The following is a 26,208-nucleotide window of genomic DNA, read 5'->3' on the forward strand; positions in this document are numbered from 1 at the left end:
AAGGTTGCAGGTTCGATCCCTGGTCAGGGTACATATAAGAATCAACCAATGAATGCATAAATAAGTGGAACAAACTGATGTTTCTCTCCCCCCCCTCTAAAATCAATTAATAAAATTTAAAATCCTAAAATATATACGAATAGTGTATCCCCCTTTTCTTGGACATATAGGGTGTTTCCAATATAAATGTGACATTATAAATACTACTGCAAAAATATAGCTTTATTTTTGCTTGCTTGCTTGCTTGCTTTATTAGCAGTAGTCATTTTAGGTTATTTCTTCAGAATACAGTCCCAGGAGTAGACTCAGTGGTCAAAATATGATGCCATTTATTATTCTGCTTTCTCATATGCTCTTTCCTCTTGCTTCTAATGTACTCTTCTACATTCTTTAAGATTCAGGTTAGACTTCTTATTCCAGGAAAACTTCCCTAATTTTATTTCCCAATTCTTTAGCCAACCTCTCTCTGCAGTTCCACAGGCACGGTGTACCACTCCATTATAACATGTATCAAAAGAACCATAAATAATGGCAATTTTTCTTCTTCATTACACTATACATCCCTTCTGTAAAGGCTTTCTCATCTGGTCTACATCCTTAACTTTCTAGTATAAGACTTAGCCCATTCATTTTTATTCAACTAATTGTGAACTACATTGCCCACAGTAAGTAAAATACAACAAAAAATGCCTGCACTTCCAGAACTGACAACCTAGTGAGACACAAAATTAACTCAGTAAATAAGCAAAACGTTTAGCATTATTAATAGATTGAGATGCAATCACAGTGAAGAAAAAAGGAAGCAGGGATACAGAATGTGAACTGTTGTGCTAGAGTCCGCGATTTTATATAGGACGCTTCACAAGAGGGGAGGGAGCTAGCCAGGAGAATGTCTGCAGACAGAACATTCCACAGGGAGTGAGCAGCAGAGGCAGAGTGTGCTTCCTGGGACAGAGGGGAGGAGACTGGGTACAATGAGGAAAGCTGAAGGCAGGAAGGGAATGGAAATGCTCAAGGAGGTTGGAAAACCTTTAAGGTCAAAACAAGCCCTTTGGTGATTTTACTCTGAATAGGGTGGAAAAGCACTTAAGGGTTTGAAGCACACATGCGGACGTAGTTTAATCGTCAAAAGATCACTAAAAAAGATCACTCTGTAGCTGCTGTGTTGATACAGAGTATGACGGAGGGATGAGGACAAAAGCAGGGAGAACGGCCAAAAAGCGAAGATGGTGGACTGAATGAGAGGGAGGGGAGCAGAGATGACCAGGAAATTGAGCCCTCAGGAGTTAGTGACAAACCAGATGTGGGGAGGAGAGAGAGAGTGGGATCGAAGAATGACACTTGGGGTTTTGATCTAAGCAACTAGAAAATCTTACAGGAGAATTTTATAGGAGGTGCTAGGGCAAGGAGTGGGGTTGGTAAGTACTAAAAGCCGGGCTCTAAAGACACTGAATCTGTGATGCCTTTTAGACATTCAGGTTGCAGGTGGGTAGACGAATCTGTAGGTAATGAGAAGGTCTGGGCTAAATATGTGAACAGAACTTAACGGGGAGGTTGTCTTGAAGGTTTCAGTATCCTATTCTCCATGAAGTATGAGGCAAGGTTATCAGCTGACCATGGGAACAGGAAATGAGATGTCAGAGGTCTAAGAGGAGATGAGGACAGTAGGTAAAGTATGATTGTCTAACCACAATGCTGTGCAACTGAAACCAATATAAAATAACATTGAAAGTAAACTGTAATTGAAAAATAAAAAATACAGTTATAAAAAAAGGAGAGAAAGGGCTACCTCTCCTTTATGTATATAAAGAACATACATAATATTTTTTTGTTCATATTTGCTAAACTTTCTATACTAGGCACTAATTCTGTGATTAAAAGTTTAGGATACATGCTTTTGAAATGAGACTAGCCGATAGATTCTACCAGGAAGAAAACTGAACATAAATCTGTTGAAAACAAAAGGTAACTAAATTGATAGTTCTGCAACTACACTGCCCAACTTACTTAGTCAAGTAAAATGAAAATAAATCTCATTGTGTTGGATTTTACTTTCTTTAAAAAACATTTTTTAAGGCTTTCCATGTGGGTGGTATGCACTATTATATTAGTTTCAGGTATAGAATATAGTGTTTTGAGCCTGACCAGTGGTGGCACAATAGATATAGAGCATTGACCTGGGATGTTGAGGTTCCAGGTTTGAAACCCTGAGGTCACCAGCTTGAGTGCAGGCTCACCAGCTTAAGCTCAGGGTTGCTGGCTTGAGCCCAAAGGTCACTGGCTTGAGCAAGGGGTCACTGGCTCGAGCAAGGGGTCACTGGCTCAACCTGAGCCCCCCCCCATTAAGACACATATGAGAAACAATCAATGGACAACTATAGTAATGCAACTATGAGTTGATGCTTCTCATCTCTCTTCTTTCCTGCCTGCCTCTCTTTATCGCTCTCACAAAAGAAAAAAAAAAAAAAAAAAATATATATATATATATATATACACAACACCCAAACACACATACATATACACATATAGTGAACTGACATTTTTAAACTGTACACTATGATTATCCCCCTAATTCTAGTGCCCATCTGTCACCGTGCACACTTCTCACAGTATTACTGACTGTACTCCCCTCCCCTTCCCCACTCCTCTCCCCAGGCCCTCCCTTTGGTAACCATCCCTTAGGTCTCTGTTTCTGGGAGTCTGTCTTTTCTGTTTGTTTGCTTGATTTGTTCATTTGTTTGTTTGTTTTAGATTCTACATATAAGTGAGAGCATATGGTAGATTTATTAACTTTAAAGTTAGAAATAGGGGAAATTACATAAATTTCTTGGAATATAATTTTCTACTGAAGACTGGCTTACCTAGAAGGTATAGTATTTCTTTCTTGTTTGCCATAATGCAAGCTTAAAGAATTATTTTCTTAACAATAAAACACTTCCACAATCAATTTTACAAAACCTTCAAAGTAGTATAACAATCCTGAACAATCTGTATTCTTTGAACAGTAACATCATTTGGTCAAAAATCTTTAGCATCTCAACTGGTTTTCAAAGAGATCCTCCTATTTAAATATCTTTCCCTAAGATTATTTAGGATATCATATATCACATGTTTTTGAAATGATATATATATATCTGTATCATTAGATATATCATCATCATATATATGTGTGTATATATATACATATATATAAGTGTGTGTGTGTGTGTGTGTGTGTGTATATATTTTTTTAAAGTGAGAGGGTGGGAAATAGTGAGACAGACTCCCACATGCACCTTGACTGTGATCCACCTGGCAACCCCTATCTTGGGCTGATGCTCGAATTAACCAAGGTATCCTCAGCACCTGGGGCTGACACTCTAACCAAGCTACTGGCTGTGGGAGGAGAGGAGGGTGAGAAGAGGGAGGGGGAGAGGAAAGAAGCAGATGTTCGCTTCTCTTGTGTGCCCTGACTGAGGATCAAACCAGGACATCCGTGCACCAAGCCAACGCTATATTCACTGAGCCAACTGGACAGAGCTATATTTACAGATAATATAACAACACAAATATAAAATACCTTACCATATCCACCAAGGCTACATAGAGGAACATGCCAGCAGTGACTGCGAAGATCCAGAGCGTGATGTTGTTGGCGTACTGACCGACAGCGGTGCCGATAAGCATGCCGATGTAAGCCATCATGGCAGAGAGGAGGTTGTACACAATCGCTTGCTTTACAGTCATGCCCGCTTTAAGGAGAACTGCAAAATCACCTGCAGTTAAGACATAATGTGAGAGTTTTAAAATCATCACAAGACTTTATATACAAATTTAAGAAAACACTAGTGCAAAACAAAATTAAGAATAATGTAAGAAGATAAACTTTAAGAACTGAAAGCTTAATATGAAAATTTATTTTTTACTTATGAAATTAAATATTTATATATACAAAAACTTGGGTGAATCTCAAAGGCTCATCTGATGCTGAAAGATAGTGTGATAAGTTATATAAGATTCCACTTATATGACAGTCTGGAAAAGAGAAATCTATAGTAACAGAGAACATTCACTGGTCGCCAGGGAGCAGGGGTGAGAAAGGGGTGTGACTATCAATGCAGTGCATGAGGGGTTTGTTAAGATGAAATTCTTCTGCATCTTGATGATGGTGGTGGTTACACATATCTGTATAATACATGTTAAAATTCAAAAACCTACATCAAAAAGCAAGGTCAATTTTACTATATAACATGAAATATAAACATTTTTTTAAAAGAAAAAATCAAGAAAAATATAATTGATTTTTATGTGAGCAATAAAGCTCTACGCTCTGATTTCTGCTCTTTTTTCAAAGAGAAATGGCCTATGTAAGAACAGAGGTAACAGACTCTTTGAGTATATTATATTGTATGCTGTTTATGTTTATGGATTTTCCCTCAGAAAAACATTAAGTCTTAATTCTGAAAATGCTAAATATGTAAAAAACAAAAAAGAGAATTTTTCCACTCATCTGTTTAAAGGTGGAACACTAGGAAAAAAAGATTACATATTGCTTAGTGCAGTGATTTTTCAACTGATGTGTGCAAAAGCTTTTCAAACTTGCAATAGATACCTAATCAGGGACACTGACCTCTTTTCCCTTAGATTGTAAAAAAAAAAAAAAAAAAAAGACAACAGCCAACACAATAGCTATTGGGTGTGAATCAATCAATATTATACCTATCTTTTTCTCAGATTGGCCAAAAATGTATTTCTTGGTGTGCCACAGAACTTTAGTAATTAGTTTAAGTGTGCCATGAAATGAAAGAGGATGAAAACCATTGGCTTAAGAGATGTTATCAGAAGGGCAAATGCTTTAAGAAATTATAATCCTGGATCTAAAGGCTCAAAATGAAAAGTTTTACTATTATAACAAACTTTTTTTTTAGTTACTAAATATACAAACATTCATTTAATTATTGAATATTTAGTATATCAGTTACCATGCAGAATTCTGGGGCTAGTTTCTTTCAAGGAGGGATCTTACATGACTAAAAGTACATGGTCTGTCAATGAAGTTAACAAAGAAATTAGGGCAAGGCATTATTTTTCCATGTTCCAAGAAACGGCTACAAACTACATACTACAACCTTATTTGGGAAATGTATAATAATACATTTAAAGAGATTATCTACCAATGGCTTCAAAACTGCCATTCCCAGTTTCCATATAATATTATCTCCTCACATCTTTTCTCCTCTGATACTAAATACTTAATTCTCCTGGGTGAGACTTGGATTCAATACCAGCTTTAATCTCCTCTGTCCCCTCAAGTTTTAATTTCCTCTGGCCTGTCTTTCTCAGCTTTCTTTAAAGAAAGAGCTCCTTAAATTCTTCCTCTACAAATTCCCTGGCTATATTTTCAAAAATTCACCAACTAACTGTGCTAAATGGGGTAATTTCACTTAGCAGGGTGTTAGATAATAAAAATGAGACTACAGAAGTATCTTTTAGGTTATAAAGTACAATGTTTCCTTCTATAATTTCAAAATAGGGTTTTAAAAGGGGTGTTATTTAATGCTCAATGAAAAAAAGTATCATGGGTATAAACTATGTCAGATTGGATGCCTTTCCTGATATTACTGGATAGCAAGATGATTTACTTCATCCCTGAATGACAACCAAACAGCATGAATTAACCAATATTCAAAATGAATTAATTTTAGTTAATACTTCTTAGTGGAATCTTTTGGGTTCTTTATATAGTATCATGTCATCTGCAAATAAAGCCAGTTTTACTTCTTCCTTTCCAATTTGCATGGCTTTTATTTCTTCTTGTCTGACTGCTGTGGCTAGGACTTCCAGTACTATGTTCAATAAGAATAGTGAAAGTGGGCATCCCTGTCTTGTTCCTGATCTTAAGGGAAATAAATGCTTTCAGTTTTTCCCAGTTGAATATTATGTTGGCTGTGAGTTTGTCATATATGGCCTTTATTATGTTGAAGTATGTTCCCTGTATTCTTACTTTACTGAGAGTTTTATAATGAATGGGTGCTGGACTTTATCAAATGCTTTTTCTGCAAATACTGTAAGATCATTGATTTTTATCTCTCATTTAGTTTACAGTGCATCGTTTTAATTGATTTGCAGCTATTGAACCAAACTAGCATACCAGGAATAAATCCCACTTAATTATGGTATATGATCTTTTCAATGTAGTTAATACGTTCTTAAATTAAGATATAAATGTACAATTCCTTTTTTGTTTTTTTTTGATAGAGTTGTATGAGTTTTGACAAAAGCACATACCATGTAACCATAACCACCATCAAACTCTAGAACTACACTGCTCACAAAATTAGGGGTATTTTATCGCTTCTTATTCATTTTAAAATATCCCCTAATTTTTATAAGCAGTGTATTTCATCACACCCCCTAAAACATTTCCTCAGGCCCCTGACTCCTGGACAACCAGTGATCTGCTTTCTGTTCCTGCAGTTGGTCTCTTCCAGAACACCTTATATAAATAACATAGTACAGAGTCTCTGAGTCTAGAGTTTTTCACTTACAATGTGTGCATGATTCATCCATGTTCCAGTTTATATCAGAAAGTCACTGCTCTTTACTGTTAAGTAATATTTCATAGACGAATCAGCTTATATACCCACTCATCAGCTAAAGGACATTTAGGATGTTTCAAAGTTTTAGCAATTATGAAGAAGCCACTGTACACAATCATAAGCAGGTTTTTGTGTTAACATAAGTTTTAATTTCTCTTGTGCAAATACAGGATTCCCAGGTCATTTAATAAGTGTACTTCTAATGTTATAAAGAACTACAATCTCACTAACAATTTACAAGAGTTCCTCTGGCTGTACCTAATCCTTTCTAGACCATGATATATCCAGCACCCGAAATCTCATGTGTCTATCTGTTAGCTATATAACTTCATTACTGAAATGCCTGTTCAAGTCTTTTCCCCATTTTTTTGTTGAGTTGTTTTCTTATTATTGAGAGGTCTTTAAATATCCAAAAAAAATCTTTTATCAGATATATTTTCCAAATATTTTTCCCCAGTCTGTGGCTTGTATTTTCATTTTAAGTGTCTTTTGTATATATAGGTTTTAATTTTTATGAAGTCTATCTTATTACTTTTTCTCTTAATGGGTATAGATCATTCTTTGGGTATAGTATCTAAGAACAATGACCCAATTCAAGAAATACAAAAATTTCCTTATAAAATTCTTATATTTAAAATTGTTTTCATTTATATCAATGGTGAATTTTAAATTAATTTTTGTCTATGGCGCAAGTTTTGTTTTTTATATTTTTTTTTGCAAGCAGATAGCTAATTATTGCAGCAACAGCTGATGAAAAATTATCATTTCTACATGGAATTTCCTTTGCACTTTTGTTGAAAACAGGCTGCCGTATATGTGAGGACCTGATTTGTGTGTCTGTTCTTTCACCAATATAAATTGTTCTGATTGCTATGGCTTTACAATAAATCTTAAAAATTTTGTTGTCCTTTTCAAAATTATTCTGGCTACTTAAGTTCCTTAGCCTTTCCACATAAAATTTTGAAAAAGCTTGTATTTCTCCAAAAAAAAGCCTGCTGGAATTTCGAATGGAAAAACACTGAATTTATAGAAAGAAATAGCATTTTAAAAAATACTGAGTCTTCAGGTCCATAAACCTATTTTATTTCTTCATTTAAGTCTCTTGATTTCTTCTGTTGGTGGTTTATAGTTTTTAGCATACAGATTCTATGTATAGTTTGTTAAATTTAACCAAAGTATTTCATGCTTTTAGTTAACTGTAAGTAGTACTTTTTTTAAAATTCTAACTTCCAATTGTTCTTTTTAAGTATATAGCAGTATAAATTTTTATATAGTCTTTTATCAAGAAAATTATTTTATTTAAAATCTTTGTCTTAGTCTGCAGTTTTCTCCCTCTTTCTCCACCTTGTTTTCTCAGTAAGAATCTTTAAAAAAAATTTTGAAAAATAAATTTAAAAAATACCCAGTTGGGACTTATCTTGAATAAGCAAAGCTATTCATCTTTTGCTTAAACAATATTCTTTCCTTACTGTTGACAAAGAATACATCACAACAACAAACGAGCTGTGCCTTCCTTATGGTTCTGTTAACACCGATAACAACAAATACTGAGAATTTTCCAAACACGCCTATATTTTAAGGTTCTCTATTTTTGCCTTAAATAATGCATGTATGTAACAAAGGTATAAATCTATACACTGACTGTTCCATTTTCCCTGAACAATTTAGCACATCATGGAAAAATACTTCTGAATTTCTATTTAACCTTGACTATACATGGAAAAAAAGGAGGGGAAAAGATAGCCTTAAAGCTTCTCTGAGCTGAGAGCATGCTATATTTATTTACCAAAATATTATTTCCTTGAAGGTGAAACACACTAATCAATGTCAAGAGTCTGGATTATCTAACTCTTTGGATAATTCCCAACCTCATTTCCCCTTTAGAGGTTTTCACATAGGTTTGTTATAAAATATTTTCTAATGTTTATATAGCTATTGAAAGGATAAAAAAATAGTGAAGAGATACAACAGAGTAATATTGAGACGTACTGAAATTTAGCTACACAGGTTTTACAAAAACAGAAGAGTGGCAATAATTCAAGCAATTTCATTCATTATCACACTGCAGAGCAAACATGAAATGAGATACATAGATTTTCTATTTCCTCAGATGGTTTCCATTTCTGCACACCTCTTAGAGCAAACCTCCTGAGCTATATATTGTTCTAAGGCTTAAAAGCACACGTTTTTCATCATATCACATTCCTAAACACAAACGAAGCCCCCATCTGGAACACCATTAGAGAAACAGAAATCTGCTTAGAAGAGGAAGACCAAAAATTGTATTACTGGTAAGGGTCAGTCTCCAATGCATGGCACTGTTAATTTAAATAAATGTTTTTCCCCTTAAGGTATGACAGTAGTATAGATCTCTTAGAATAGTTTTAAGAACTTATTATCAGATATTTAACTAGGGCAAAACAGGTTTTGAATAAATAAATTACACTGGAATGTGATATATTATGCTATACTGCCAACATCTTACCCAATTAGGTCCAGAGAAGACTTTCCTCATGTACCTGCCATCCTTCTATCTCAGCCCCTAGGGAACTGTTTTTCACCTTGACGTAAGTCTTGAGGAAGAAGCTTCTATGCCCCTCTCTATTCTGCTTCTTGCCAAGTAAGTTCAAAAAATTAAATTAGTGTAGATATCCAAGTGTCCTGTTACTGGGGCTTGAAAGTAAAAATGAGGCTTCCACCATTTTTTTTTACCTCTCTTAGTTATGATCAGCAGACCACCTCCTACCTTTTTGAAGGACACAGGGCCAAAGCCTTTTCTGTCACCTCAGGAGGAGGAAGAGGGTAGATTTTTCTTTCAAATGATTTGAAAGAGAGAGGAACAGAGAGAGTGAGAGAAACACTGGGAGCCTAGACAGGGGCAATTGATGTCAACTTAGCACTAGGCATTGGGGGAAAATGCAAATTTTCATAAGGTCTCACTCCTTTCCTTCTGACAAAGTTTAGTTATACATAGTATAGACTGATGTTTCCTCTCACAGTGATAGTAATATCTGAACCCCTGGTTTGTGGGGTGCAAGGGGTAGAGATTTGGGGTCTTCATGTACATTAGGAGCAGAGCTCTCCACTCCAGCTTTTCCTTGGGCTCCACACTAAGTCTCTGGGGCTTACTAGCCATTAACAAATGCGCTCAATTTGTTTTACATGTAGCTGTCATTCTTTGTGTGTCACTCCTAAAACCAGAAACCACAGACAGAAGATTGTGTGCCTACGTGGATCTTTGGGGGTGAGGGCAATTCAATAAAACCACACTGAACCGTGACGTAGCAGGTGGAGAGGAGGGGAAGCTGGATGTTTCTCTAGCATAAACGCTGTCAAGTGATGTTTCACAGCCAGTTAAATTTACGAAAAATATTAAATTAGAGCAAAGGAAAAACTCCTTGGATACTCAAAAGAAAGTTATTTTTTTCCTTTCAAATTAATGCCATCTCCATATCTCAGACATTTTCTGTATGAATCCATGTTCACATCTTCTATTTCTGTTTTACAATTCATAAAAGAAAACCAAAACATCTGAAGAGAAACTAAAGTCATTGGTAGAGCAATAAATACCAATTAAAACAACAAAAAAGCCTCATTTTACACATATTAAATTGGCAAAATTTAGGAAGTTACTGTCAAGTGCTTACAGGGATGCAGAAACTCTGAGGTGTTGCTGACTAGAGATTATACTAGTGTGGCCATCTGGATAGTGATGTGGCACTTAGGTGTGCAATTCTCTTCCTGGAGACATACCCACAAGGTGGTTTCATAAGGGTCTATAAGCAGCAAGTCAACAGATGTTCAACACACCATCATCTGTGGTGGCAAGAAATTAAAGGCCATGTAGTGTGTCTAACAGTAGGTGCTAAATTAAATATGTAAAATGTGGTAAATGCACCACTTCTGAGTACTGGGTAGAAACTACATATGAAATTTCTCATGGTAACCTAGATAGAATTTAAAAATAATGATTAGGTTACGAAAAAAAGTGGGATATAACTATTGTTTACATAAATTAAAAATACATAATATAAAACAAGACTTTATATAGTAAGAGAATAATAACACTCTACTTGCCATCCGCCACTTTTTATGCATTAACCCTTCTAAAATTTGGATGCATTTATAATGGAAGAAGTCTTAGATTAGGTGAAATGTGGTAAACTTTTAAAGGTTACATTACCTAGTTCATGCGGCAGCTCATGACAGAAGACAGCTATGGACGTGCTGATCCCTCCTGTCAGTCCGGCACTGAAAGCGGCTCCTGAGGTGGGCGGAGGGGAACAAGTGACGTTTACTGATCTTCTGTTTTTCCATTTTCATTAATGACAAGTGCAGTCTGTTTTGCTTATCTAAATTAATTCCGCAATATATGAGTGACTCACTTATCTTACAAACTATAGTTCTTGAACATATAGCGAGATTCACTAGATGCTGACAACCAGAAAAAGAACCACCCAGAGAAAGAAATATTCCCTAGTGAGTTATACTGAGTTGTACTCTTGAAACCTGTATGGTTTGGCAAACCATGTTAACCCAATAAATTAAAACAAAAACCCTCTATTTGTGTTGTCTTTTAACTCAATAGCTAGGAAATAACAATGCTTTTCAGTATTTCAATTTCTGAATGGTAGTTTGAGGTTCAATTTTACTTGTATAAGTTCATTTATAGATAGGTGAATGGCTGATATCCTTATCCAAATGTTTCTGGGTCTAAAGCACAAAATAGTACAAAGAGTTATTTGTCTGGTGGTCCTGAAGACTGAGATTAGAAGTACAAATGCATCTGCTTCAACTAGCAAAATTCTTTAACACTGACAGCCACTGTGGATTCAAAAATATGGTCTCTCCTTTATGAAAGAAATCAAAGCCTACTTCTGAGTAATTACTTAACAGAGTCTGGATCTCAAAGAAATTATGTGTTAATCACACTGAATGCCCTCCCAAACTGGCAATCTCAGTTTACACTACCAAGATGCCAATATAATCTATTTTAATCTGGTACAATAGATTTTTTAACATTAGAAAATTTTTCTTTACCTTCTTAGACATAAAAGAATTATTAAACCAAAATTGAAATTAATTTGTTCTTACTGGGAGATGTGTAGATGATGTATTTGAATATTTAATGCTAAGGTAGCTTTTTGAAATATGGTGACAATGTCCTGATTAAAGTGTATTACAGACATTTGATAACTTGTTCAAAGAAAAACTCACTGAAATTATACCTTTATGTCCCCAAGTAAAAATCAAAATATAGCTTTTAAAAAAAGCTTTTAAATATAGCTTTTAGAAAAAACAAATGAAAGGAGTAATATATAATAGTATATTTGTTCAACTCCAGATTTTAATCTTATATTTATATTTCATAGATTAGTACTCAAATAGTGGAAGATGGTCTTAAAGAACAACAAGTTAGAACCCAAGTTTCCAGTAAACTCACCAATGGCTAACCCGTCGCTGAAGTTGTGGATGCCGTCCCCCATGATTACCATCCAAGCTATGTTGGCGATTCCTGTTTCTTTCAGATCCGACCCAGAATGACAGGGGCCGTGGGAGTGATGAGAATGCTTGTGGTGCCACTGGTGACTGTGTTTCCTCAGCACAGCTTTCCTCTCGTCGTGGTGGTTATGTGTAGCAGCATGGACTTCATGCTCATCGATGGTGTGGAATCCATCTCTGTGAGAATGGTCCATGATTTTCTCTTCTTCTACACAAAGATAATTTTTAGGAGGGGATTCTTGTTGGCCTTCTAAATCTGTCAGTTCTGTTTCATTAAGTCGATCTTCAGAAACAACCGAGTCATCAGTTCCTATATTTATAATAGCAAAGGATAGGCTTTATCGACAAGTAAATGAATGCACATTTGCTAACATGAACCCAGGCAGAATCGCATTGCAATGAACATTTCTTAAGTAAATGTCTTTTGAAATTCACTAAATAAGTAAAGTATATAAAAACAAAATAAATAGATAAATAAATATGCATAGGCACGCATTCAAAACAAACTGTGGTTTTGAGGGTCCAAAGCTGCAGCAGAAGATGAAGGGAACTGAAAGCAATAGCGGCCCAGTGAGGAGAAACCCGGAAAGGTGGAAGATGCCGCCATTTAAGGAGTGCATCATGGCCAGCTGATGGAAACCAGAGGGTGAAAGCTCCTGCAGCATTTACAGGTAACAAAATGAATCCCTAGCTTCTCAGAGAAAGAACAAACCTTCAAGTTTACCCACTGTAATCTTCTCTTACCACATAAGAAAACAAAGACAAAATTTAAATAACTTGCATCTTTAAATGCTCCACCTATATGACGATGCTACTCAAATCATTACTAGAATGAAGTTCAGAAACTAATATAAATGATAGATAAATGACATATAAACTCATATAAATGGCAGGGTTTCTTTTAAATTAAGGCTTCGTACCTAGTTTTCAACAGTTATTTATTATGTAACAAAAATACTAATACTTCCCAAATTGTATAGTGGGGCAGAGTCTATAGTTAGGGTCTAGGCTGCCTCTTTTCTGCAGAAAATCATTGGTACACTCAGGGGAAACACAAGTTCAAACAGAAAGGGGTTGAATATTAGGTTAAAAAAGTGTTTCTGTTTCCCTGAAAGCTGTAAGCTACCTAATTACAGCTATCGAGCAACAGATGAGGGATGAGCAGAGATCTTACGCACAGAGACCGTTCCCATCGAAGCGCAAAGGCTGACTCCTTTTTCCATCTGAAACCAATCACACGTGCAGGGCACAAAGATCTGGCATTGCCAAGAAATAAAGTTTATGGTATATAGAGATGATGTTAATTTATGATATGGAGGTATTTTTATTTTCTGTCACTACTACTAAGAGCTCTAATGGTTATATTTAACTTTTTGCCCAACTAATAAAGACTTTATGCAGCAAAAAAATAAATAAATAAAGTTTACACTAATCTATCTCCTACGAAGTCTTTTTGTTTGTTTTGGTTGTTGTTTTCTGTAAAGTTAAAGTACAATGTTTTTTGCCCTGTAACATAATTAATTGGTTTCACACTCCAGTATAAATAAGGCTAAAACGAACAAAACAAAACCAACAAGAACACTATTAAGACACATGCACATTTAAGAAAATTCAGGTTAGAAACCGAGAGAAGCTACAAAGACAAGAAATTAAAAAAAAAAAAGTTTAGAAGCAGTATTTCAATTTTTATATTTTCAAAGTTTCTCTTTAGTCAGAGTGCTGTCTACCGGCAAGGGGCTTGAGCTGGAGCCAGTCGGCATCGGCTGTGTTATTTATCTTATGATCAGAGAGCTTCCTTCCAATAGTCGACTCTTCCGGGCTCTGTTTCATAAACCATTTCTGTTTCCCCTGAAAAAAACCCTGGTATTAGTGTATCAAATATATAGCCATAATTAGCAACAATATTCACTTATTAACTTCTACAGGAATAACTGATGGTAACTTTATACATAAATTATTCAGTAAAGAAGTGAGAAAAAAATGTTAGAAGCTAATCAAGGGTCTAACTAGATGAAAATCCAACTATATTTGTATGGGTTTTTTTTAAATACTCAACTAAAAGGTTCAAATTCATCTAATTCAGTTAAGAATAGGACACACAGTACCATATTATTATAAACAACCCAAATGAAATGTGTGAAATATACGTATGTAATCTATCTTTATCTAACTGTGTGAGAAGAAGAAGTTCCGAAAACTATGCTTACTTCTTTGAATTTTATTCTGTGATTAATGCAATCTCACATTTCCCTGCCTGTGATATAATGAAGAGTCAAACTTAAGTTAAAATACCAAATATGCAATTAACTTCTATGAGATGTTAAACTTATTAAACATAAGACTACTCATTTGTAAAATGAAAATGATAAACATATGAAGATTAAATGAGGTGATGTATGAAAATTACCTGTCACTGACCCTAACCTTTGCAATAAAGACAAGTTTTGTTTCTCATTCAATCTGTCCTCAATTACTAATAAATTTTAATTATTGTATTTCATTGTTTAGGTTTGAATTTTCTTATCTATTACTAGTCTGCTTTCTTCTGTTATCAATGTAACTCTTCCACCATGAGTTCTACCTTCTCATCCATGTTAATGTAAGAGAACAAATAATCAAATATGTCAGAACAGTGTGAAAGTAAAAGGCAGTATTCTCTGGGAGGCTGCTCACTGACTGGCAGAGCTTTTTGTTGTAGTCGGTTTTGCTTATAGGCTGTGAACTATGTTTCAGATGTTTAAGTCTTCTAACTGCTATGTGAGAAGCCTGTTATGGCTAGTTGAGTAACAGTCTTCAGAGATGGCCACCACCAATCCCTTCCCTTCCTGTCTGACACTCTTCTCCACGCATAAGAAGGTAAGTCTATTCCCCTGCTCCTGAATTTTGGCTGGCCTTCTGACTTGCCTTCACCAACAGAGTGATGCTGTCCCCAAAACTGGGACTAGTCTGAAAGAGGCCTGGCACCTTTTGCTTTTGCTCAGGGAAGCAAGCCACTATGCTGTGAAGAAGCTCAGTCTAGACTTCGACAAGAGGCCATGTGGGAAAGTACCAAGATGTAGACATACAGACATGGATGAGGCATTCTTGAACTTTCAGCCCGGCCCTGCCCAGACCAGCTGAGTTTCACTGTAGTGGAGAGTGAGTCTAGAAGACACCAAGTGAAGCAAAAATAAACAAACAAATAAATAAATAATAAAATAAAAAACAAAAAATGACCAGTTGAATCCTGCCTAAATTCCTGATGGAATTAAAAGAAATTATTGTTGTTATAAGCCAGCAGTTCTCAACCTGTGGGTCGCAACCCCGGCGGAGGTCTAACGACCAAAACACAGGAGTCCTCGCCTAAAGCTAAAATATGTATTTCCGATGGCTTTTGGTCATTCGACCCCCGCCAGGGTCGCGACCCACAGGTTAAGAACTGCTGTTATAAGCCATTAAGTTTTCACTTGTTCTGCTTCAGAATAATAGATAACAGAAACTGGGAAAATAGAAAATGTTCAAAGAAAATAATACGGAGTCATCCTAAAGAAAAGAAACAAGTCATGAATAAAAGGGGGGGGGGGGGGGAGAGGAAGAAGGAGGCGCCAAAAACAGTACAAAAGTCAATGAGTGGGATATTCAGGTAAAGAAGAAAATGCAAACACCAGCTGTTATTTTAATTGATTGCTTTGGTTCTAATTGTCCACTTCCCTAAAAACTTGCCACATCATTACCCTGAAAGCTTCAGTCTTGTTGAAACCAGCCATTACCTAGTGTATTATCTAACTTCTGCTCTGAAAGCTTCCTTCCAACAGTTGACTCTTCTATCGAACAATAAAATGTCTGCTGTATTCACATATCACTACTCTCCTTTCTTCAAATATGCTATACTTTTTCATTTTAGATTACCTGTTTTCCTAGTTATCATAAAGGAGACGTACTGTTTTAGCTGCCTAGATACCTTTCCTTGATATAGTTGAAGAATTCCTTATTATTAGATTTGCAATACCCCTCGCCAAATATATTCCCTCCAGTTTTTTATTTGCCACAATTTCAGCTTTAGAAAAGGCTGCCATGTTTTTGCAATTCTGTTCTCCTACATTAGTTTTCTTTACAAAAATAAATGTGTTTAATTTTTCAGATAAATTTAGATTCAAAATGAGATCATGATTAAATTACAAAAAGAAAACTTATTTATTCTGCACTAATCTGGAAATTATACAGTCTCTAATAATTTATACATATTAAATACTATCTGCAGCTTCAGTGTTATATATAAGTGGAAAAATTCTAAAACCTCTTTACATATTCTGTAATATGTAACTGTTGTAAATTACGTACACACAGAGATGGACTCTAAATTCTTGTATTTCTTACATCTAATCAAATATCAAGTCTTAATTCTTTCATTTTAACACTTCACTTAATCACCTCCTCTTCCCCATTCCGTATGCCATGACTTTAGTTCAAGCCCATGTCACCTCTCTTCTCACTGATTTGGTAGAGATCTCCTTCCCTGACTCGCTTCCCTGCAGCCACTCTTATGTCGGCATCCCTCCCACCATAATCTGCTCTTCACCCATCCACATGACCTTCCACACAACCCTTCAAAAACCAAAGGCTGTTAAAAATCCTTTTCTGTAAGCTGATCCTTCCCATTTCCCTTTACCATTCCTCAGATAATTTTCCCCTAAGCACACCATCTCGATGTGTGCCCCTTTGGATGCAATTAAAGTTAAATATACTACTGGAAATGATATAAAAATAAAAATGAGAAGTAGGTTTTATTTCCCATAGATTTAGATAGCAGCTGGAAATGACAAGGAATGAATCATGGTTTTAGTTATTTTGTGGCTGAGCAAGAACTAGAATCACTCCCCCTGAATCCCAGTTCAGAGCTCTATTACAAACGATTTATTTTGTCTCATGGAGATATATACACAACATATACACACACAAAAATATATATACATAAAAACAGTACAAAAGTTGTATCACAAATGGACTATATATATTATGATCACAACTATTCAATGTTCTTGAGGAAAAAATTTTTTTTTAATATTTATAGTTAACTAACACAATGTAAGACATTTTTAATCCTTCTTTGTGAAAAGCTTCCTAAAAATGTTCTCTAGATTCACTTATTTAAGGAGTGTATACTGAAAATAATCAGCATTGGTATCATAAACATGTTAGGGAGATATATTCAAGAAAGAGCTTTAGCTACACATACAAACTAATATGAACAGGGAGGGTATATTCACGGTGAATGGTAGTAGCCCTGAACTTACCTTCTTGGGGGAACAATTCTAGATATTTATGGTATTCTCATAAACGTGACACGAAACAGACAGTTCATGACAAGCAGGGTATTCGATCAACAGTCTAAGCATCAACTCCCAAGTGTTTATGTCACTCTTGAGAGTTATCACCATTTCCTTCATTTTACTGTATTTTCTTTCTACCAAGCTCCCTGAAACTAAATAATTGTTGTCTCTATATTTCCACCAGTAGCAAAGTTTTCTGATAAAGCAAATGCTTGCTTTATCAGAAATGTTTGCCTGAAAACACTTTCATTAAAATATATGACAATAAAAGCCACTTTTACGTGAAAATATTACCTAAAAGACTAATGAAACTTGCTTTTATTTATAGTTTTAAATTTTTATAAGCATAAGTTGTCCAATAGATTTTTCCATTCTATTTAAAGTCAATTAGGTAAGATATAACACAAATTATCTGAGACTAAGACTGATTTCTTTATCTTGACCATAAATACCAAAATAAATGTAATGACAAAAAATGGTCAAGATCAAAGCCATTCATTCCTGTGAAGATAATCTATTAAAAGATATTTAATGCACACCAACACCATAATTAAGCATATGGCCACAAAATGATGGTCTTTGAGTTTTACATCCCAGAAAATGAAATAAACAGTGAAGAAGTACTTACTCTTTGCTGTTTATAGTGCTTAAACATTCTAAGGCAGTGTTCGATGATAAATAACAAGTAAATGCCTCCTAGAGCAACAAGTCCTTTCAATACAGCATCATATTCTTCCAAAAATGTCTTAGATTCGTGTCCATGAGAATGTCCATGCCCATGTGCATGTTGATGACTGTGATCATGTCCACCCTGAGACTATTATTAAGAACAAGAAAAACTGCTAAACAAGTAATTAAAAGCCATTTTAAATTCTGAGAAAATAATCTCGTAGAGGACACAGGAAAAAAAAATACTTTTTTTAAAAAATACTTTTTGATTTTGAAAGTGCTCCTAAACATATCTAATTTAAATATTAAGTAGTCTTCCATTTAATTTTGCTATATTCAGTAGCCTAGAGTACTACATTTCATGGTAAGTCTAAAACAAATTCCACAAACTCAAATGTCTATAGGGATTAAGATACATACTACAATGAGAAAACCAGATCAGCAGTACTACAGTAGGGAGTCATGGGTCCTTTGTTAATTTAAATGAACATGACTGTGATAAATGCCTAATATTTAATAAAACTACAACAAAACTAATGTACCAGTAGGTGATCATTTGTGACTCCCTGAAATCTAAATTTTCTTATGAAATCTAATTTTCTTTCAGTATATACCAAAGTATATACTGACTCATATGCTCAATTAAAACAAATAGCAAAAGGAAATATATATGGAAATAAAGTTATTTTTAATTGTGAAATATGAAAGTTTCACAATATTAATCTTAGAGAACTTTAAATATTAGAGAACTATTCTTAAGTATTTTTCTTGCTTATAACTTTTGTACTCTTTCCTTATTTGCTAGTGGTCAACAGAAGAGGTTTCTAAACCTCTCAAATGAGGTAATATCATTCAAAAAAGTATTAGCTTTATTTAATTAACATTTCTTTAAAAAAAAAAAATTAAACAGCATGAATTCTGTTCTCACTTCAACTGGTTTTATGAGGCCCAGTTCTGAAACAGACTGTAGCTATTCCTAATGGCTGGTAGAAAAGGCGAGCAAGGCGTAAAAGTAAAGGGGAAAATACGTAAGTAATTTACAGTGAATGAACTTGAGAAAACTTGTATTTGATTTTAAGATTAACTTATTATTGATCAATTTCTTAAAAAGGCAATGCCATACATTGTTCTAGATACTAGATCTGAAATTCTCAAGCAATGGTGCAGGAGAGAAAAGGTACATACAACACACAAATATAATTAATTGTCTCTCAAATACCCCAGAGGGAAAGTGGAAAGAATATAATAATTCAAGCCTGTAATTTTATATTTGGAATAAAAAAGCCCCACTATTTTTATATTGTGACATAAAAGCAGTAGCACTGTGTCAAATAAATATTCCTAACTGGTAACAGATTTTAGAAGGTATAAACTAGGCACTAGAAGTAATAGACTTATGATCATATCATTAGAAGCATACCCTAATGTTAGATAAGTAGTGGTATGCCAGGTGAAAAAGATAAATGGCCCAATGTATAAAGAACTAAAAGCCTGTAATTGTTAAATGAGTAGGTCTACCTACTGTTGCTCAAATAAAGATGCCTGTGGCCCTGGCCAGGTGCCCGGTGGATAGAGCGTCAGCCTGGTGTATGGATGTCCTGGGGTCGAAACCCAATCAGGGCACACAGGAGAAGCGGCCATCTGCTTCTCGCCTCCTGCCTCTCCCCCTTCTCTGCCTCTTCCCCTCCTTCAGCCAATGGCTTGATTGGTTTGAGCGTGGCCCTGGGCACTGAGGATAGCACTACTGAAGCCATCAGTCTCAGGCCCTAATAATAGCTTAGTACTCAAGCATCTGCCCATGATGGGGTTGCCAGGTAAATACTGATTAGGGCACAAGTGAGAGTCTGCCTCACTATCTCCCCTCCTCTCATCTAATAAAAAGATGCCTGTGGTACACTGGCTACATGCACAATCATTATAGATCCCTTACACATTTTTCTAAAAGCTTTCTTAATATACCATACAGCTAAAAAAACATACTGCTGATTAATTTTTAGGTATTTATTTTCAGAACCGCCAATAGAGCAAGTTTCTGGGGTGTTTTTTTTTTGTTGGGTTTTTTTTTTTTTACAGAGACAGGGGGGGGGGGATAGGTAAGGACAGAGAGACAAGAACGGAGAGAGACGAGAAGCATCAATCATCAGTTTTTCGTTGTGGTACTTAGTTGCCCATCAACAGCTTTCTCATATGTGCCTTGACCGTGGGCTACAGCAGACCGAGTAACCCCTTGCTCAAGCCAGTGACCTTGGGTGCAAGCTGGTGAGCTTTTGTTCAAACCAGATGAGCCCGCGCTGAAGCTGGCGACCTTGGGGTCTCGAACATGGGTCCTTTGCATCCAGTCCAACGCTCTATCCACTGTGCCACCGCCTGGTCAGGCTCTGTTTTGTTTTTAAGGTTTTATTTTTTTTAGCTTTAGTGAAGTATAACTGCCCTATAAAACTCTAAGGTATAGACTGACCAGCCTGTGGCGCAGTGTATAGAGTGTCAGGCTGGGAAGCAGAGAACCCAGGCTTGAAACCTCAAGGTTGCTGGCTTGAGCACGGGCTCATCTGGTTTGAGCAAGGCTCACCAGCTTGGGGTCACTCAGTCTGCTGTAACCCCCTGGTCAGGGCACATATCAACAAACAACTAATGTGCCCCGAAGAATTGATTCTTCTCATCTCTCCCCCTTCCTGTCTGTCCCTATCTGTCCCTCTCTCTGTCTCTGACACACACAAAAAAAACAAACAAAAAACCCCCACAAATCTGTAAGACATACTATTTAAAGTGTACATAATATGCATGCACTGCAACAGGTGAACATAAAACTGACATTACCAGTATTTTTGCTATTTTAAAATATAATGATTCAATTTATTTCAAAAATATTGCTATTAAAACTGTTCAAATGAAAAATAAGCATTTTATCTTATTAAGCAAATAAAATAGCACAAACATAAACTGTGCTAAAGCCTGCTAATAAAAGACCCTATTACTTAAACATTTTTTTTAAATTTTTTAAGTTTAAAAGGATCTCTTACATGGGGCAGTAGATGAAGAAGGGCATCTCCGCTCATTGTTCCTACAGCAAGAGCAACAAGGAACGTGAGAAGAAATTTGAAGCATCCTTGGTTGATGATGGGAACCAAGATCACGCCCAGCAAGGAAAGCAGGCTGATGACAGTGATAGAAATGATACCACAAATCCAAGCTGTAGGAAAGAAATTAACAGTCAACATTAGTATGACAACATAAGCCAGAAGGCTCCCAAGAAGAATAAACATAAGATAAATGAGTCGTGGATAATAGGTTACCTTACCTAAACTACGTTTTTGAGGCTTTATATTTTGGCACTGTTGTGTTTAAAATCAAAACAAAATAACCACATAAGAAACTCAGACCAAATTATTAATAGTATCTTCAGTGGCCCACCTAATCAGAAATAGGGATTTAAAATGACTTCAGGCTGTGCTTCACTCTTAATATCTAGAATATAAGTAAAATTTTACCAATTTTAAAGGCAGAGCCACAGCAAAAGTTTATTTAAGAATATAATTAAAAACCTCTCCTGTGAGTATTAAAGGAAGTCAAGTATCTTAACATACTGTAATCTTAGTAAATCTTTCTGAAACAAAGTGTAAGAAACTGTATCAGCCTAAAATAGCAACATACTCATATGACGTACAAAACCTTAATACTGGTAGCTTTATTGTATTTCATTTATTTTTACAAGGATAATTTAGGTCTATTTTCCTTGATATCATCTCTTCTCCACACCCAACCCCAAACTCTCTTTCCTCCAATTTGGCTTTCTGTATAATTTACTAAGTATAAATAAATAAATGAATGAATAAAACAAACCTCACTTTTTAGAATAATATTTACATTTAAGCTTAAATAAGCACTATCATAATTTCCAGGCATTGAAAAAAGTGATTTGGGTAATAAAATTCTTCTGATTTCTAACCAAATTATTGTGCTTTTTCAATCACAATTTATTTGGTGTAAAGCAAAAACAAAAACAAAATAATAAAGGCATCTTTTATAAAAACTTATACTAAACTAACAATATACAAACTATTTACTACAACTGGCAAACAAATGTTTTCTTTATTTGTACCCAAGATACCAAATGCAATTAAAAAAAAAAAAAAACACTAAATGTCTGAAACAGGCTTCACTTATTCTACAAATTAGGTCACTTTAAACGTTCAAGGTCTTCAAGCTCAGTTATTCACCAACTCCCTTTCTCATTATCTAGAGAAAATACATTCTTTCAAAAAGAAGCACTCATCTGTGGAAACTTTCTAATTAACTTGGTTCAAAGCTTGTGCAAGATGGCAGTTTTCTAAACTGTTTCAGCATTTTAATTGGCAGAAAATGCTTAGCGACCTATTCACAACCCCCCTTGGTAATTAAGCTAGGGTCAACTCTAAGACCAAATGAGCCAGTCTTGTGAAACAAACAATTTCTACCATACACAGTAAGTATATAGCTTATTTGGTTTACAGCAGTCTTTGAACAGTTAATGAGGTAGTAGTAGCTGTGATACTATGAGGATATTTATATAAAACAAGTTAAACTTCCTTAATGGTGCAGCAGTCACTAAAAATAATTTCTAGCAGGGCTTTCTCTCTAACAATTATTAACATCTATTAGGACATATTAATTTGGCTTCATTTCTAACTGCTATAACAACTAATCAATATTCACTATTAATAATGTATTTGTCTTCAAAGCAAGAGCACTTTCCTCTAAGGCTTTTTCAGATTGAATAAACTGTAATTTTCAATATTACTATAGTCAAGCATCTCTCAACACCTTATAATATACAGATTATGCCAATATTACAACATAGAAAACTGTCAGAATCCAGTTTATATAAAACCAAAAGAGTAGAATTTTTTCCAAGCCTCATAAATAAAAAGAGCTATTAGTTTTAACTCTAGATGTGACGATCTCATCCATCTCCATTTTTCTGTTAAGAAAAAAAGACTTTTTAAAATTAAGTTAAATAAACTCAGGCCTAGCTTCCCATTCTCTGCTGTCACAATGAGAATTTAGAAGCACCTGAGAAAGACTGTAGCTCTCAAGATACTGACTTATCCACCAAGAACAGTGGAAAGGAAACCAGCAAAGGGGACATAATGTATCTCTCCAAAGATCAGCGTTCAGATCTAGGGTGTGGACTCACTTTCTCTCCCTTTATTGATCATACCAGACTAAATCCAGTCTGTCTACCCAGAAGACTATTCTTATATATTTTTTTAATGTTTACTTTATTGGTTTGAGAGAAAAAGGGAGAAAGACAGGAACATCGATCTGCTCCTGTATGTGCCTTGACCGGGGAATCACATCAGCAACCTCTGAGCTTCAGGAAGATGCTCTAACCAACTGAGGTATCCAGTGAGGGCTATTGTATTTTTTCTTATTAATCTATACTCATAGCAATACTAATTTATATCAAAATTTACCTGTATACTACTTTCATGTCTATATCTGCATTACTTATTAAAACACTACTACATATAACTAAATATAACTCTCTTTATCTCCCTGTCCTATTCTAGCAAAACATATTTAAGAACCTTTTTAGCAGAAAGTAGTCAAGCATGGCAGATTAAGAACACTGCAGTTACAAGTATAGGATTTTTAAATTTTTTATTATAGTTTCATTGAATTTACGGGGCTACATAGGTTAATAAAATTGTCCAGATTTCAGCCTGACCAGGTGGTGGTGCAGTGGATAGAGCGTCAGACTGGGATGCGGAGGACCCAGGTGTGAGACCCAGAAGTCACCAGCTTGGGCTCATCTGGCTTGAGCAAAAAAAGCTCACTAGGTTGGACTCAAGGTTGCTGGCTCGAGCACAGGGTTACTCGGTCTGCTGAAGGCCCACAGTCAAGGCACATATAAGAAAGCAATCAATGAACAACTAAGGTGTCGCAACGAAAAACTGATGATTGATGCTTCTCATCTCTCTCTGTTCCTGTCTGTCTGTCCCTGTCTATCCCTCTCTCTGACTCTCTCTCTATCCCTGTAAAAAAAAAAAAGAAGAAAAAGAAACTGTCCAGATTTCAAGTACACAATTCTATATCATCTGTATACTGTATTGTGTGTTCACCACCCAAACTCTCCTTCCATCACCATTTATCCCCTTTACCCTCTTCTACCTGTATCCACCCTCTTCTACCTGTATCCACCCCCTTTCCCTCTGCTAATCAACATGCTTATGCCTCTATCAATGAGGTTTGTTTTTTAGCTTACTCCCTTCGCCTATTTCACATACCCGCAACCTCACCCACATCTCTGACAGCTGTCAAGTCTATTCTCTTATCTGTGAGTCTGTTTCTATTGTTTGTTTGCTTATTTTATTAGATTCCACATATAAGTGAAATCATACGGAATTTGTCTTTCTTTGACTGGCTAATTTTACTTAGCATAATGCTCTTCAGGTCCACCAATGATGTCATGAAAGTAAGGTTTCCTTCTATTTTTACAGTTAAGTAATATTCCACTGTGTAAATGTACCAGTGTTATCCAGTCATCTCCTGACGGGCACTTGATCAGCTTCCAAATCTTGGCTACTGTAAATAATGCTGCAATAAAAAGAGAGATGCACATATTCCTCCATATCAATGTTTTGGGTTTCTTTGGATATATTCCAAGAAGTAGAATCACTGGGTCATAAAACAGTTCCAATTTTAATTTTCTGAGTTAACGCCATACTGCTTTCCACAGAGGCTGCACCGAGCTGCATCCCCACCAAGAGTGCACAAGGGTTCCCTTTTCTCCACATCCTCACCAACACTTGTTTGTTGATTTATTGATGAGTCATTCTGACAGGTGTGAAGTGATAATCCCATTGTGGTTTTAATTTGCATTTCTCTGATGATTACTGACATTGAGCATCTTTTCATGTCTATTGGCCATCTGTATGTCCTCTTTGGAGAAGTGTCTATTCAGGTCCTTTGCCCAGTTCTTAACTGGATTGCTTGTTTTTTCAGATGTTGAGTTCTTTATAAATTTTAAATATTAACCCCTTATCAGCTATCTAAGCTGTCTTTTCATTTTGTTGATAGCTTCCTGTGCTGTGCAAAAACTTTGTAGTTTGATATAGTGTCATTTATTTTTTTTCTTTTGTTTCACTTGCCCAAAGAGATATACAAGAAAAAATATTATCAGAATATTCAGAAATGTCTGAAGTTTTACTGCCTATGTTTTTTTCTAGGATTAGCATGGCTTCAAGTCTTACATTAAATCTTTAAATAACTTTGAGTTTATTATCGTGTATGGTGTAATAAGTGATCTAGTTTTATTTTTTTGTATGTACCTGTCCAATTTTCCCAACACCATTTATTAATGGGACTGCTTTACTCCATTGTATACACTTGCCTCCTTTGATATTTATTATTAGTTGACCATAAAGGTGTCACTTATTTCTGGGCTCTCTATTCTGTTCCATTGATCTATAGTACCATGCTACTTTTTTTGAAAACACCTATTTTTTTCTTTTTTAAAGATTTTATTTACTGATTTCAGAAAGCAGAGAGAGAGAGAGAAAGGTAGGGGAAGAGTGGGAAGCAGTAGTAGCTGCTTCTGATACAATGCCTTGACCACGAAGCCCAGGGTTTCGAACTGGCAACCTCAGTGTTCCAGGTTGATGCTTTATCCACTGCGCCACCACAGGTCAGGCCCGGGCTATTTTTATTAACATGACCTTATAGTATAGTTTGATATCGGGTAACATGATACCTCCCAACTTTGCTGTTCTTTCTCAAGATTGCTGAGGCTATTTGGGACTATTTGTGGTTCCATATAAATTTTTGGAATATTCTTCTAGTTCTATGAAATATGCCATTGGTATTTTGATAGAAATTGTGTCAAATCCATAGACTGTTTTGGGTAATTTGGACATTTTAATGATATTAATTCTTCCTATCCGTGAACATGGTAAATGGTTCCACTTATTTCTACCTTCCTTAATTTCTTTCTTCAGTATCTTACAATTTTCTGAGTTCAGGTCTTTTACTTCCTCAGTTACATTTATTTCTAGGTACCTTACTTTTTTGTTGTTGTTGAAATTGTAAATGGGATTGTTTTCTTAGTTTCTCTTTCTGATAGTTCATAGGTTTTCAGACATAGAATACTGTAGTTCCTTTCAGGCAGCTAT

The 26,208-nt window shown here is 35.4% G+C and overlaps 1 protein-coding gene across 4 annotated transcripts in view; it reads right to left on the reverse strand.

Annotated features, from left to right (window-relative positions):
- Window positions 1-26,208, reverse strand: part of SLC39A10 (solute carrier family 39 member 10) — a 191,376-nt gene that overhangs the window by 5,516 nt on the left and 159,652 nt on the right. For all 4 annotated transcript variants that reach the window (XM_066279345.1, XM_066279346.1, XM_066279347.1 and 1 more), the window contains 6 exons: window positions 21,079-21,248; window positions 18,018-18,206; window positions 13,808-13,928; window positions 12,022-12,390; window positions 10,762-10,842; window positions 3,565-3,755 (listed from right to left, as the gene is read on the reverse strand). In XM_066279345.1, the coding sequence (XP_066135442.1) occupies window positions 3,565-3,755; window positions 10,762-10,842; window positions 12,022-12,390; window positions 13,808-13,928; window positions 18,018-18,206; window positions 21,079-21,248 (1,121 nt within the window). The remainder of the gene's footprint in view (window positions 1-3,564; window positions 3,756-10,761; window positions 10,843-12,021; window positions 12,391-13,807; window positions 13,929-18,017; window positions 18,207-21,078; window positions 21,249-26,208) is intronic.

The sequence above is a fragment of the Saccopteryx bilineata genome, chromosome 5 (assembly GCF_036850765.1).
Source record: "Saccopteryx bilineata isolate mSacBil1 chromosome 5, mSacBil1_pri_phased_curated, whole genome shotgun sequence".
Lineage (NCBI taxonomy): Eukaryota > Metazoa > Chordata > Mammalia > Chiroptera > Emballonuridae > Saccopteryx > Saccopteryx bilineata.